Source organism: Sinocyclocheilus grahami, unplaced genomic scaffold, assembly GCF_001515645.1.
Source record: "Sinocyclocheilus grahami isolate Dianchi unplaced genomic scaffold, SAMN03320097.WGS_v1.1 scaffold860.1, whole genome shotgun sequence".
Classification (NCBI taxonomy): Eukaryota; Metazoa; Chordata; class Actinopteri; order Cypriniformes; family Cyprinidae; genus Sinocyclocheilus; species Sinocyclocheilus grahami.
In genome coordinates, this window is record NW_015506039.1 from 327,330 (window position 1) to 342,830 (window position 15,501).

General features: G+C 37.4%; 1 protein-coding gene across 5 annotated transcripts in view; it reads right to left on the reverse strand.

Annotated features, from left to right (window-relative positions):
• LOC107563182 (glycosyltransferase-like domain-containing protein 1) overlaps nt 1-15,501 on the reverse strand; it is a 48,691-nt gene that overhangs the window by 14,365 nt on the left and 18,825 nt on the right. For all 5 annotated transcript variants that reach the window (XM_016247984.1, XM_016247986.1, XM_016247985.1 and 2 more), the window contains exons 5-6: nt 3,487-3,582; nt 3,216-3,377 (exon numbers count right to left, since the gene is read on the reverse strand). In XM_016247984.1, the coding sequence (XP_016103470.1) occupies nt 3,216-3,377; nt 3,487-3,582 (258 nt within the window). The remainder of the gene's footprint in view (nt 1-3,215; nt 3,378-3,486; nt 3,583-15,501) is intronic.

Genomic DNA, 15,501 nt, shown 5'->3' on the forward strand with positions numbered 1-15,501 from the left:
GTACCCACTGTATACTGTATATATATATATATATATATATATATATATATATATATATATATATATATATAAATAAAACTGTCACTTTCAATTTATGACACAATTTAATGCATCCTTGCTTAATAAAAATAATTTATTTCCGCAAAATGAAATAAATAAAATAAAATCTTATTGACCGTAAACTTTTGAGCAGAGGTATAAATGTCCAAAGGTTTTTTTTTTCCCCCACTACACAAATATGTGTTCCTTTCCAATACTAAAATGGGTGTTTTTCTTACCCTTTGACCTCAGAGTGCAATGAGACAGAAACCAAATAAAACAAATATGAAAAAAGGGGGTTCTGCAGGGACCCAGCAAATGCTCATTAGCAGTCATCCGGTACCACTTAAAAGAATATGATCCTCTCATTTTGACAGCTATGATTAAATATTCCCCTTTAAGTTGCACCCACGAGGTGCATGTTTTAAAATTCAAACTCTATTTACTGCAAAAGCATGACGTTAAAGGATTCAAATCAGAAGGAAGTGAAAGGGCTAATTAATGGGGTTCTTGAAAGCCCAGGATTCGGTTATCTGGGGATTGATTAGGGTCAGCTGAAAATAGCGGAGGCAAAGCCTCCGGTAAAACAAGACAAAACAAACCATGACCGTGTCGATTGTTCTCGCTGTTCCTCCGCAGGGAGGGGTGCGTGGTGGGGTCCTAATAAGGGAGTAACTATACATGAATGGATGTGAAAATGTATGGGCTGACTTCTTCGGTTACGCTTTAACTGTCAGTAAACTATATGTTTTCCACTTCTCTACTCTAACATGACCCTGATTCATTACTTTTAATTGTGTGCAAACATCAAGTGTCAAATATTTTCTGGAATTCTGCCTTCGCTCACAAAGTCGGGTTTAAATCCTTTGTGCTGTTTTCAAAATTCCAACATATAATGTCCTTCCAAGTCCCGTCCCTCTCTAATGGGGGTCTCAGCGGCACAGCTCTGGTGATGAGCAGGGTGCAGGAGGAGTTGTGGAACCAGTCACGATCCTTGCCAGCACAGTGTGGTGATGCGTCAGTGCCTGCGTCTTTTTTACTTGGTCATTAGTGCCCGCTGCACAGTCTGGGAGGAACAAGAGATGCACAAATATGTCTGGATTTCAAGACAAGCCACAGAGGGAAAAAAAACAAAAAAACATTGCGTAACTGCCTTCGGAGAATGATCACCTGAAAGACAAAGGTCCAGCAGAGGGAAAGCCCATGCCAGGCCATGTGACTGTCTGATGTTGTACTATAGTCTTCACTGCTCTCTTTTTTTTTTTTTTGAAAGAACATGCGCCTGTTGGGAACCGTGAAAAACAAGGTTGCACTCTTAGGTAAATGGGCTTTTTGGAAGCAAATTTAAGCCCTCATCACATGCACCTACAAACAGCTGCCCTCTCTGACCATACGCCCCGGTCAGCGCCTGCAATAAGACAGTCCTGTAATCCAACAGATGAAGACCTATCCAGGCCACATGGAGATTAACAATCTGCAACCAGTGATGATGACAAAAAGAGAGGCTGGGAAAAAAAAAGGAAAAAGGATGAAATGGGACACACTGTCAGAGATAATCCAAACCCCTTCTTATTTTTCCAGCAGCTCTTGCCCTGTGTAAATCCCAATTTAACTCGGACCAAAGCCAACATTTACGAGGCACGGATGTTAACAGCGCTAATCCATCTGTGTTTTGCTCAGTTTTGAAGAGATTACACAATGGCCGCTTTTGTTACTGATACAAGAGTAGGTGAATGACAGATACATAACACAAACAAACATCACAAAATCCCCGTGCCAGCATCAAACTTCCACACCGGTGGTCTTTTCGGTTGTTAATCTGATTTATGGGTGTTTTTTGGTAAGGAAAGATGTCATCGCTGCCAAGAGATGAGTAAAGAGTCATGGGAGAAATATGTGGCTTGAGCAACAGTTTCTTTTTTTTTCCTCTGCCCATGGCAGATGAGGTAGAGATACAATGCTGTTTGGTTTCCACTCATACCAAGAGGAGGTCTAAAATATGGGGAGTGGAAGATATTTAAACTTCAACAAAAACCACAGAGCAGTCCTGCGGGCAATAAAATATTTTCTCATCCCTCCCCCATCCTGTGAACAAAACTCAACGACAAGACATTTTTTTTTCTGTTGCCATCTCTGCAATTGAGATTCTGTTCATAAAAACTTTTCAAACTTTTTTTTGAAAGGAATCGAACACCGATGTCACAGACAATATTCTAGCAGTGGCTTTCCCCAAGACTGAATTTGAGAAACAATGAGATGATGTTGAGAAATATTTCACAAGCATCGAGGGGGTCGATGGACACATTACACGCTTAGAACTGCTCTGAACCAGTGGTCTATCTAAGCATGCTGTACCAAAACAAGCATGTTATCCATTTTCCATGCCTCTGCCGTACTGTCAAACAATTCCCTGGACAGTCCAAAGCAAATAAGTCACAGAATGGTAGTTGTATACAGGTTGATGTTTGAGGCACTTTCATGTCGCACATGTTTGAAGTCTGCTGAGAAACAAGGTTCTCACACTACATTTCTGTGTGAGTGCATTCTTTAGTGGGAACAGTGAAAACTAAATAAATAAAATAAAAAAACGGATAAAAAATTATTTCTGCATGAAAATGATCAACAGTCTTCTAGAATTCTATTCTGCAGTTTCTACAATTGTATGAAATACAGTGTCACTTCAACTACAGGCACTTTTATGCTAAATATCACTTAAAACATAGAAACTTTTTATGATGCCTTAGTTATTTATTTTTGCTACTTTTCAAATGTATTTTATTGCTATACCCTTGTCTCAGACTTATAAAAATTAATTAAAAAAACAAGACATTTTAAACTCTGATTTGATTAGTTATCCAATTTACGCCAAAAAAGTTCCGTCATTCAACCACAGAATGTAATCAAACACAAATGTTGTGGGAGTGTTTGTTTTAACAAATTATATATATTTTGCAAGTCCACAAGATCAAAAGTGCACTAAGTTTATAATAAAACATATTTAAAATTCATTTTAATTATATATGAAGAATCAGTCAGTTATTAAAAAAAAAAAAGATAATGAAAAGAACTAGTGAAATATTGAAAGCATTTTGTTAAATCAAATTTTCCATAAATAAATGCATGTTAAATGAACTCTTGATGAATAAATGTTTCTGATGTTATCATAAAGGTCTTACCAGCGATGTGGCCAGACAATGTGGAGTGGCCGAAGAGTCCCTCTCACATCGCCACATGGATGAGACACTGGCTGATTCTGCAACGTCTTCTGGTACTGCTGTGGCCCTGCCACATTGAGAATCTCCTCAGGTGGCTCAGAGTCTATTGTGAGCTCTGGACAACTGCAGGGGTTTATAAGGTCATAAGTTAGGCCCCCATCAATTACTCATAGTCACTCTAGAAATAATCAGTCTTGGCCATTTTAATGTCTTCAGTGCTACAGTGCGTTACCTTGGAGCTGATGTTTGAACGTGGCTTTGAGTAGCTGGAGCGTGGATATCATCACACCGCACTGAATGCCTGAGACGTTTGTGTGCAGGGAGGAATCTGAGGACGAAAGGGAAAAAGCCTAATAAAACAACATAAGAGAAACTATGGAAAAACTGTTAAAAAATAGAAATAACAACAACAACAAAAAAAACATGATGACTGTAAACACATTCCTAATTCAAAGCTGTTTTTCTCTAACCTTTGTTGATTTCTATAATAAAAAACAACATAAGGACCAAATAATTCATAGGCAACACCAGTTGGAATATTACATGTTTGAGCAAAATAAACAAAAAAGGTAACTAAAACCACATTTTAAAAAAGAAAAAAAAAAGGGCCTCATGTGGCATTTCTCTCTCCCCGGTCTTAAAATATGTCGAGCACACAACCGGACTTATGTATTTTACAACCACGACGATTATTACAAGTTAAAGGAGTTAAAACAAGTCCCATTTTCACATAATTCACTGCCAAAAGCAAGCCATAAAATGCAGAAAGCACTTTCTCCGTTCTCTGCGACTGCACAGCTCTTGCGCTGCCTCTACAGCACCGCGAGTCCTAATTGTAGGTTGTGTGATGGAAGCAAGCCAATTAGCTGCTTGAGAGCGAGATTCCCCCATGCTTACTGACACGCTATTATTTTTTGCAGTGGAGCAGATGCGAAGGCACTGCTAAAATTTTAAATAACCTACCTTGTACTCTCTTAAAGAGATAGTTCACCCAAAAATGAAAATTATGTAATTAATTATTACAATGCAATGATTAAAAGCTTGTGTTAATGCACAACACTTTAGCTGCTATTGAGGTGAGATACGGGTGAGGTTAGGGACAGGTTTGGTGGTATGGGTAGGTTTAAGGGTTGGTTAAAGGGTCAACAGTGTACAGGGGTCAATTTGAATATTATAAGGTAACACGGTTCAAACTGTTTATATTATATTGATAAATGGACAAGTATTTTCTTTTTAAAAAAATATTTGTTTCCCCCTGTTTATTTATAATTCAAGGAATAGCTATCCTGTTTAATGATATACTGAAGAGTAGTATACTAATGTGAGTGTTCAGGCAATAAAAACTTATTTTTTTGCACCTAAATTACAATCTGTTATGTCTTTAGCAAGCATTTAGCTAAACTTAACTAGCCACCCTTTACACAAACCTTTATACAGTACCTAAGTCCAAAATCCATAAAGATACAAAATGATTAGTAATCGTTTATAAACATTTACAAATGATGAATCATTTTAACTTTAGATTGGCAACTGCAAAAACATGAACAGATTATTAATAAATGATTAGTAAAGATGTGTGAATAGTGTAAATTCAGGTCTTACGGGACACTTTTTGACACTGAGATGACTGCTCATAAAGGTACTAATGATTAGTAAACATTTATAAACATTTGCAAATGATGAATAGTTTTCACTTTAGATTGGATGCTGCAAAAACATGAACAAATAATTAATAGATTATTTGTTAAGACGTGTAAATGGAGGTCTACAATGATATACTGAAGAGTAGTATACTAATGTGAGTGTTCAGGCAATAAAAACTTATTTTTTTGCACCTAAATTACAATCTGTTATGTCTTTAGCAAGCATTTAGCTAAACTTAACTAGCCACCCTTTACACAAACCTTTATACAGTACCTAAGTCCAAAATCCATAAAGATACAAAATGATTAGTAATCGTTTATAAACATTTACAAATGATGAATCATTTTAACTTTAGATTGGCAACTGCAAAAACATGAACAGATTATTAATAAATGATTAGTAAAGATGTGTGAATAGTGTAAATTCAGGTCTTACGGGACACTTTTTGACACTGAGATGACTGCTCATAAAGGTACTAATGATTAGTAAACATTTATAAACATTTGCAAATGATGAATAGTTTTCACTTTAGATTGGATGCTGCAAAAACATGAACAAATAATTAATAGATTATTTGTTAAGACGTGTAAATGGAGGTCTACACAACAAACAAAGACCAACAAATGAAGATCATACGAACTGAAAGTTTACTAACATTTCTAAGTATTTCAATTTACATTAAATAATCATGTGTTAATCATTATGTCATGTTTAGTAGGTTCATTAGTAAACATTAACAAGAACATTATCTCATGTTTCTAGCTGTGAATATATATTAACTAATGATCTGTTAAGCATTATATAATGTTTATTAATGATTTATAAATGAAAGTTATTATAACATTTTGCCAAATAGGATAAAATAAAATATAGTACAGTTTATTAAACTGACTTGAATAAATTGGATGTCCTAAGTGGCACTTATACGTCTATTTCAGAGAGCCAAAGTCTTTGTGGTGTAGGGAAGCAATACAACATGACGAACTACTAACCGATTTAGCACGACTTCCCACAATATGTTTATAATATAGGTGGATCCTTCCAAGTGCTGGAGAACTCATCGACTTCAAAACAAAGGGGGTTGTAAAAGCAGTCGAGTGTAAAGAGAGTTTTTCTCTTGAGTTACATACAGATGGCCGCCTTGACTCACCACAATGTTGGGTGTATTTCTACCGCTCACTTTTTCCGAGTTAGTTGTGTACTGGTCATAAATGATTACACGAGAAGAGAAAGCAAAAAGGTTTTTGTTTTTTTATTATCTTTTTTTCCCCCTATATTCTCATTGATTCTTTATCTTCTCAACTGTGTTCAGAGCGTTTCTGGGTACAGGACACAAGTGTGCATGTGTTTGTGCATTTTGACTGCACTTTCATCTAGATGAAAACAAGTACGGGAAGCGTCAGTCAAACACAGATAGGTAAATTGTAGTTTGAATGGAAGAACTTTCAAAGAAAGCTGTTAAAGCCACAAAATAAACGTCCACAGAGCATTCGCCGTTCACTCTTTTGAAGTTGTCGTTTCAGACGCAATGCTCTAATCCCGTACCCATTTCAGTAAATATGCATTCAGCAGCAATCAATGGCCATCCAAATATGAAACATCCAAATATGCCATTATTATTCTCTAAACGTCCCTGAGAAAGACAGAGTATCAATGAGAGCAGTCACTCAGCAGTTCACCTCCATTAGATTAGCCATTGATAAAAGTGCCAGGGAAGAGTTTCGCAATGGATGAATTAACTAACAGATGTGGACAGGAGAGCCAGGCTACATAAAGCTGCACTAAAGAGATGACAAGAAGGTGGTTGCGGCAAGGTATGAGCGATGGAGCTGCCTCACAAGCTGGGAGGAAAATTTCATTTCGAGGGCCATTTTGAAAATTACATGAGGAGGTTTTGACTAGGCAATAAAAACACAGCCGTGTCCACCGACAGGAGAGGGAGAATGCCACCAATTAACTTATTTATAAATCAGGCGCAATTTCAGTGATGACTTTTACCTTGCATTTGATTAAATGTGAAAGGATGGTTGGGGAAAATAGGGAGGAAAGAAAATCAAAGTCAAAAATCATTTCATCTAATTTCCTTTATTGGCAATAATCACAAGAGGTCTCTTTTTTTCCCAGGCTAATGAAAAATTCCATTGATCTTGAGGTTGGCCGTTGCAAGGGCTCAGAAGTGGAGAGAGGTGAGACATGCAAACTTTCTCCAGCGGTTCAGGCAGTTCTTCTGGGAGACTCAGGACAGCTTAAAGGAACTGGGTTCATTACAAGTTAAGCTTAACAGGCTAAATTTGCTCCATAAAAATTACAAAATTGACTCCTAATTTTTTTTTAGTCGAGATAACAATGAGGTACTTACAATCGAAGTAAACAATGCCAGGGCCAAGTCCATTTTTTTTAAAAGCACATTATTTGAATTATTGAATTATTTGTTGGGTAACACTTTACTTGAAGGGGTGTGCATAAGACTGACATGGCACCTTCAAGTAAAGTGTTAAAAGGAGGTTTTATGCATGTTTATGACAACTGTCATTAAGTGTTATTCGCTCAGTTATGTCATTTTTAATGCAAATATGACATTATTTGACCTAACCCTAACCCTAACCATAGCCCATAACAAAGACATCTCAAACAATGTCATCTTTGCATTAAAAATTACGTAACTGAGCGAATGACACTTAATGACAGTTGTCATAAACATGCATAAAAAAAACCTTCATATTCATGTTATGTGTCATGTCAGGATTATGTAGGTGTCATGTCATCATTATGAAGGTGTCATGTCAGTCTTATGCACACCCCTTCAAGTAAAGTGTAACCATTTGTTGATTATGGCAAATATTTAACCCATTGAGTGCACTATATTTTGGAGAGAGCTTTCTCTTTGAGAGTGCAAGTTGGATTGAGCTGCAACAAATGATATCAGAAAAAAATTACAGCAACCTTAGTTACCGTTACTAGTGACATCACTGCCATTTTGTAGACATGACTACAAAATTGAAAGATTACATATAACTTTACACAGAAGATTTTACTAACCAATTCTATTGCATTAGTCCCATATCAACATGTATACTACAGTTAAAAATGTTGAATATTTTTATTGAGCAAGGATGCATTAAATTGATCAAAAGTGATGGTAAAAACATTGATAATGTTACAAAAAAAAATATTTTAAATAAATGCTGTTCTATTTACATTTCTGTTCATCAAAGAATCCTGAAAAAATAATCATGGTTTCCACAAAAATATAATAAGCAGCAGAACTGTGTTCAACATTGATAATAATATGAAATGTTTCTTGAGCAACAAATCAGCATATTAGAATGATTTCTGAAGGTTCAACAAAATAGACTGGAGGAAAGGCTCCTGAAAATTCAGCATCGTATCACAAGAATAAATTACATTTTAAATGATATATATAAAAGAATATATATTCACAATATTACATTTTTTTCTGCATTTCTGATCAAATAAATGCAGCCTTGGTGAGCATAAGAGACACTGATCAAAGAAAACATTAAAGATCTTAGCCAGCCCAAACTTTTGAATGGTACTGTACAATATTTAAATACAGTGGCTATAAGCTGTGTATGCTAACAAGCCCATTTATGATGCTGTAACCATTATTTTTCTTTTTTTCTTAAAGTTTAAATAATTTTCTGTGGTAACAGACATTAGGCCAGAAATGCTTAACTTGTATTGAACCTGAAAAGTCCCTAATAACACTCTTTGCCCACTGAGCAAAAGCGACTGATCACGCAAAGGTTTAATGCAGCCAAGTGTGTCGTTTTGAAACTACCATCACCAGCATTAGTCTCATCAGTGTGGGTGCCCTGTGGCTTGACAGAGGTCCGGTATGATGGGCACAGGAGACCTGAAGAGAGCCTCTGAGATGTGGACAGAGAAGGTCATTACTGCACATTAACATCTATGTTCATTATTACCAACTGACCTCATAGTCAAACGCCAAACTTCCTGCCCCAACTGTGGCACACATCCTGGACTTTACTCTACTCTACATGACACTGAGAATGAAAATGTAATACCTCTGATGGCGATGGAATGAGGACTCCAAATTTTAATGACAAAGACTGACATGTAGTACAGCTAAAGTAGGTCACAGGACGTAACCAAACAGACGGCTAGTAGATGTTTCCAGCGACACTACAGGTTTGCCCCATTTCCATTTAACGCAGATGATGGATATGATTGTATCGGGTTGTGGAATGCGTTAACAATTACAGACTTTCCGTATTATGTAATGTGCATATGGCTTACCAAATCTGACATAGAATGGGCAGATTTTGACACAACTGCACAAGCAATGACATCTGTCATGTGAAGCAGACACAAAACAGCCTGATCACTGTGATACAAGCACACAGCTGTTCATCACATCTAACACACTTCTTATGTAGCAGGATGTTAGATGTTAACAATGGCAATGTAAGCATTGTTTTACTCTAAACAGAGATAACTGTTTGCTTAATGGAAGATAGAAGAAATAAATTAGTTTATAAACTGATAATAGAAAGCTATAAAACATTTGGGTAAAGGAGGTGTTTCTACAGAGACAGAGCTAAAGGCAAAAATGCCCAGTTCGGTTTCAATTACATCAATTTACATGTGCCATGATGTCAGGTTTCTACAGCTGTCCATACTTTGCTTACATGTTCTCTTTTTTTGTTAACACTCTTGATGAAGCTGAACAGGCATTAACATGACAAAAACATCATGTCTGTAGTGAACTCAGGTCTTTGTTTTGCTCAAATTTGAGGCATTTTTGTAATTGTAAGTAATGTATTTATCTTACTTGGCAAAACCCTCAGTTTGCTCTTGCACACCAAAGGACTACATCACAGGGAAACATCCCTGTGTTTAATGTATTTTCATATTTGTTCATTTTTACACATGGACAGACAGAGAGACGTTGATATTAAAATTAAAAATGAAAATTCTGTAATAATTTTTCCAACCCTGTATTACTTACGTTCTTCTGTGGAACAGACAAGAAGAAATGTCCCAGAATGTTTTTCCCCTCATTACTGAAAGTAACTCTGGTACCGTGTTGTTCAGACCCCCAACACTTTTCAAAATATCTTATTTTATGTTCCACAGAAGGGAGTATATTATACTACTAGTATAGTATATTGTATTATAAAAATATATCATATCAAGACATGAGGGTGAGAAAATTATGACAATTTTTAGTTTTGGGTGAACTATCCCTTTAAAAGACACAATTTGAAGATTTATTCATCACAGTAATCAGCAATCAGCGTTAATGCTGCTTATTCAAAATAAAGTAGTAGTATTGCATTTCTTCTCATAGGGTGTTCCAAATCAGCATGTATGAGACAGTAAAGCTCTGCATCCTTTAGCATCTTGAGAATTCACTTCAAGTGCTCTGTAAGTGCTTTTGAAGTGAGCAGGGCACATTGATGCTCACTTTCGGAGGCTTGTTTGAGACTGGAAAATGTATACCTGGTAATATACTTGATTAGATATTCCCCCTCGTCAAGAGCAAACAATCAAGGCGGCACATATTTGCTTGTGCTTTATAAATACCTGCATGTCCTGATTACATCATGGCAAAACCTATGGCCACAAGCCAGCGGCTTGGGACAAATCTCTAAAGCCAGGGACTTTATCCTTGATTCATTCCTATTTATCACGGTTCGCTCCTAGCACTTAAAAGCGCCATATGGACTCAATTGTGGTTCGTTCCTGGCACATGTGATCTGGAGATCAAACGCATGCCATACCTTTGGGCTTTACTTTTGGATTATTTTCACAGGGCACATTCTGAGTCCTCCTCGTGCCACAAGGATGGAGATCCCTTTTGAAAATGTCCTCCGAGCACGAAGTGGTGGAATCCGATGTAAAAGAAACAAATGAGAAAAGGTGCCCGCCAGATGTTTCACCGACAAGATTAAACGCTCAGCGGTTTGATTAAGAAAGCCCATCTCCTCATCACCCCATCCTGCCCACATTAAGGTTTAACAGCAATCAAAAAAGAGAGTGTTACGGGATGAGTAGCAAGGCGCATGAGGATTTGGAGCTCGGGTGCCAAGTGATGACTTTCTGACCACTGGTGGCCACCGACTCTGAGGGAATACGGCGATAATCAAGGCCTCCGCGGGAACCTGAGCAAGTACGAAAAGAATCAACATCAGCAGATACATCACGGCTATGACACAAAACCAGCTTTTATTACTTATACATATTTACAAAACAAGCTTGCACTGGGCCAACAGCGAATTTTTCAATACACTGGGATGGTTTCCTCAGCTGTCCAGGGACGAAATCCACAACTCAATGTTTTACACACATTTCTACAAAAACACACCCACACGGTTAAATTAAATAATGTAACCCACACAACTATGAAGCCGTGGCACTGGTTTATGTAACAAGGTAATCGGCGTCTTTGATGCGACTTTATTACTTCGATATGGGACCAAGGCGCATAATTTCCACTGCGCTGTTCCCTTTGAACCGTTCTGAGACAATCTCTACAGCAGGATATCCTGCCATCTGCTCCAGTAACAGAATCGCTCCACCAGTCAGTCATTGGCGGCAGGCCGTCGTACAGAGAGTCACATCCATGCCTTTGAACTGCTTTTTAAAAAGCAGCCAAATACCCTCTTTTCCCCACCAACTTTGAAAAGTAGCTTCAGTTATCTGTGCTGAGTTAAATGGGCTAATGAAAACCTGGTCCTCTTGGCAGATACATCACGGCTATGACACAAAACCAGCTTTTATTACTTATACATATTTACAAAACAAGCTTGCACTGGGCCAACAGCAAATTTTTCAATACACTGGGATGGTTTCCTCAGCTGTCCAGGGACGAAATCCACAACTCAATGTTTTACACACATTTCTACAAAAACACACCCACACGGTTAAATTAAATAATGTAACCCACACAACTATGAAGCCGTGGCACTGGTTTATGTAACAAGGTAATCGGCGTCTTTGATGCGACTTTATTACTTCGATATGGGACCAAGGCGCATAATTTCCACTGCGCTGTTCCCTTTGAACCGTTCTGAGACAATCTCTACAGCAGGATATCCTGCCATCTGCTCCAGTAACAGAATCGCTCCACCAGTCAGTCATTGGCGGCAGGCCGTCGTACAGAGAGTCACATCCATGCCTTTGAACTGCTTTTTAAAAAGCAGCCAAATACCCTCTTTTCCCCACCAACTTTGAAAAGTAGCTTCAGTTATCTGTGCTGAGTTAAATGGGCTAATGAAAACCTGGTCCTCTTGACAACAAGAGTCTACGAGAGATTCCTGTGATGGATTTTCCCCTCGATGAGCTTGATAGCACTGTGGTCCCCGTCTTAGGAGGAACTGTCATTGTTTTAGATCACAGCGTTGGGATCAATACAGTGCTGGCCAACAATCTTAGCGCTCCGATCGGGTGCGTGGGACTTTCTGCAAACATCTGATGCCAGTTAAGCGCTATGGAAACCAAATTCCCTCTTCTGCCAGAGCAAAGAACAATGGAAATCAGAGAAGCATTATAATTTAAGTCCTTGCAGGAGTGTCTTTGTGATGTGGCGGCTCCGTAGGGCTGACACTCTTGAAAGGACACCTGATTGTCATGTGACTTTATGCAAAGTCAAGTCAAGTCAAGTCAAGTCACCTTTATTTATATAGCGCTTTTAACAATACAGATTGTGACAAAGCAACTGAACAGCATTAATTAGGAAAATAGTGTCAATAATGCAAAGTGACAATAGTAAACACTCATTTTTCAGTTAAAGACAGTTCATCATGCAAACATACCTAGTTGGCCTGTTGTGTTTTAATACAAAGACTAGCCTTTAATAGGGGCATTTAAGTCCTTGCAGGAGTGTCTTTGTGATGTGGCGGCTCCGTAGGGCTGACACTCTTGAAAGGACACCTGATTGTCATGTGACTTTATGCAAACATACCTAGTTGGCCTGTTGTGTTTTAATACAAAGACTAGCCTTTAATAGGGGCCACCACCGTTGTGGATTTCGGTGATTGATGATGTGGTATGGCCTCGCTCAGCTGGGCTCCTGCTCACTAGGGTCAATCACGATTGAATTACGGCTATATGCAGAAAGCCAATTAATAAGTGAGGTTTGATGAAATTGATCCAAAGGATACTGTGAGGGAATAGAATCCTTTTAAAGAGAGATTTCTTTGGATTATGTTACATTCAATGAGATATTACAAAAAATGTTTTCATTCTGAGGTTACTTTTACCTTGTTTATTTTTCTCCATCATTCTCCACTAAATGGGGATGGTGACTGCGGGCTAACCCTGTACTTTATTTACTTTAAAGGGAGTTTCCTTTTGCTAACCTTTATGGGCTGTCTTCTCGTGACTATGCATACTATATAAGTATTCTTGACATCTTGCAGTCTGTCTTTTGTTTTCCACAGCATCTATTGTGAATATGGAATGGTAGTGCAGCCATATTTTCATAATTAGGCAAAATGTACTTCTTTTTCATGTTTGTTTTGGCAGAACGAGAACAAAAGAGTGAATGAAATAAGAAATATGCATCACATAAACAAAGGACCAAAGGGAGCCCACCTGCGAGATATTTCAAATCAAATACTCTGCTTCTTCCCTTGTTTGTCTCTGGGAATATTTTTAAATAATATAAAAAGGCTTGGACAAAGTTGGTTGCTGAGAAAAGAACCCAGGGCATGTTGACGGATGGCCGGCCATGCATATAATCGTTTCCTTACACTCTGTGAGTTTGCTTTGGAAGGGGCGAATTACCATCTGAAAATGAGCTGAGAAACACTGTAGGCGAGAGCCCTGCGTCATCAGTGTCAGCTTACTTACAGCGTGTCTTACCCATGATACAGACACACACACTCGCAAAGATGCACTCACACTAGTGTGGACCAACATGACTAATGTCATCTTAACCCATATTTTACACACAGGGCAAATTTGTCATCCAACCAAGCGTAGGTGCACATCCATCTCCTCATAGAAATGAAACACAACAAACAACACACGCAGACACACAAAAACCAAAAGACAGAGGGAGGAATTCAGTAAGAGTGTCCCCTGATTGTGTTGTTGTTTTTTTTCCAAAAGCTATATATTGTCTGATTCATCGATGGAATCATGCAAATCAGGTAATGGCACAAAATTCGCCCACCAATCTGTGCTGAACACAATTTGAAGACAATTTCTGATATTTCTTTTAAATGAAATTCAGGTAATATCATTATTTGAAGCAGGACAATTTTGTGAAAAAGGTGCAATCTATAGGAAACATAATTTACACATTTACACAGTCAAGATATATTTAGCACCTGGTTAGTGAAAAAAACAGGTTAGTTAGGGCATCAAACTCTTTCCATCAATAGTGCTTTTTCATTTTCTTTACATTTCTAAAGCACAACTGTGAGTATTTCTCATAACAAACATGGAGAGCTATGTTATCAATATAGGTGCATTTCAAAAAGATACAGCAAAGTGCACGCAGCTGTTTTAGTGATGAAGAACACTGAAACGTGACCTCAGTGGTATAGGCTGGTCTGGCTTTTCTAAATCACAAAAAACAAACTTGAAAACACAAAGCGGCTGGATATTTCTTTTTAGTGTGCGTTAAAAATCTTGATTTTGTCAACCAAGAATCTACTGACTAATGCAAAAAAGTCATGCATCAGAGAGGGATAACGCAAAACATGCCACACTCAGACCTGGAGATAAACATTTTAGATATACAGATTGAAAGAACAAAGAGAAGACCAAAAAATAATGGACTGCAAACATATTAAAAAGAAAGATATAATGCTAATATGTGACATGACACTTTTATGCTGAGCTTACACATTTCATAGAAAACATGAAATTCAGATTCCAATGATTATATTAGATGTTATAATGTGCGTTAAATAAACACAATTTTATATTTTCATTTTATTTATAATTTGAATATCTAATTATATTTTACATATTTTATTAATATATTTATTGTATTAATATATATATAAATAAAATATGTAAAATATAATTAGATATTAAAATTATAAATAAAATGAAAATATAAAATTGTGTTTATTTAACTGTGTTTATTGAAAATATAAAATTGTGTTTATGTATGTATCATGAAAGCTATGATGTTTCATATGATAATTTTGCAACCAATCCACAACTATTCACATTTCTCTAATTCAATAGCGACGTGCACATCAAAATGACAAAGACTGCTTTACAGCTAAGGGAGGATGTGAAATGGTATGCACTACATGCTTACGGTCTCTCTAATCTTTAAACCAGCACACATAAGCCAGCCCAAGAATGCCTTGAATCAAAATGAATTAACAATACTGTTCCACTCGTTTCGGATTCTGCTTGCTGTTCATTAGGAATCTAATAAGAAGCAGACCTCTCCGTGGAGTTGCTTCTAGCTGACTTATTCTTGACATTGCTTTGGAACGGGGCTATGAAAAAAGCACCACCCATGCTTGCTGATCCAAGACGACAGGCTTCGAGAGGCAAATTCCGAAGCCAATCTAGACTGCGCAAGTCAAAACGAAGTACACAGCACAGTGAGATTTTAAAGCTATGGGGGGGGGGGGGGGGAAGG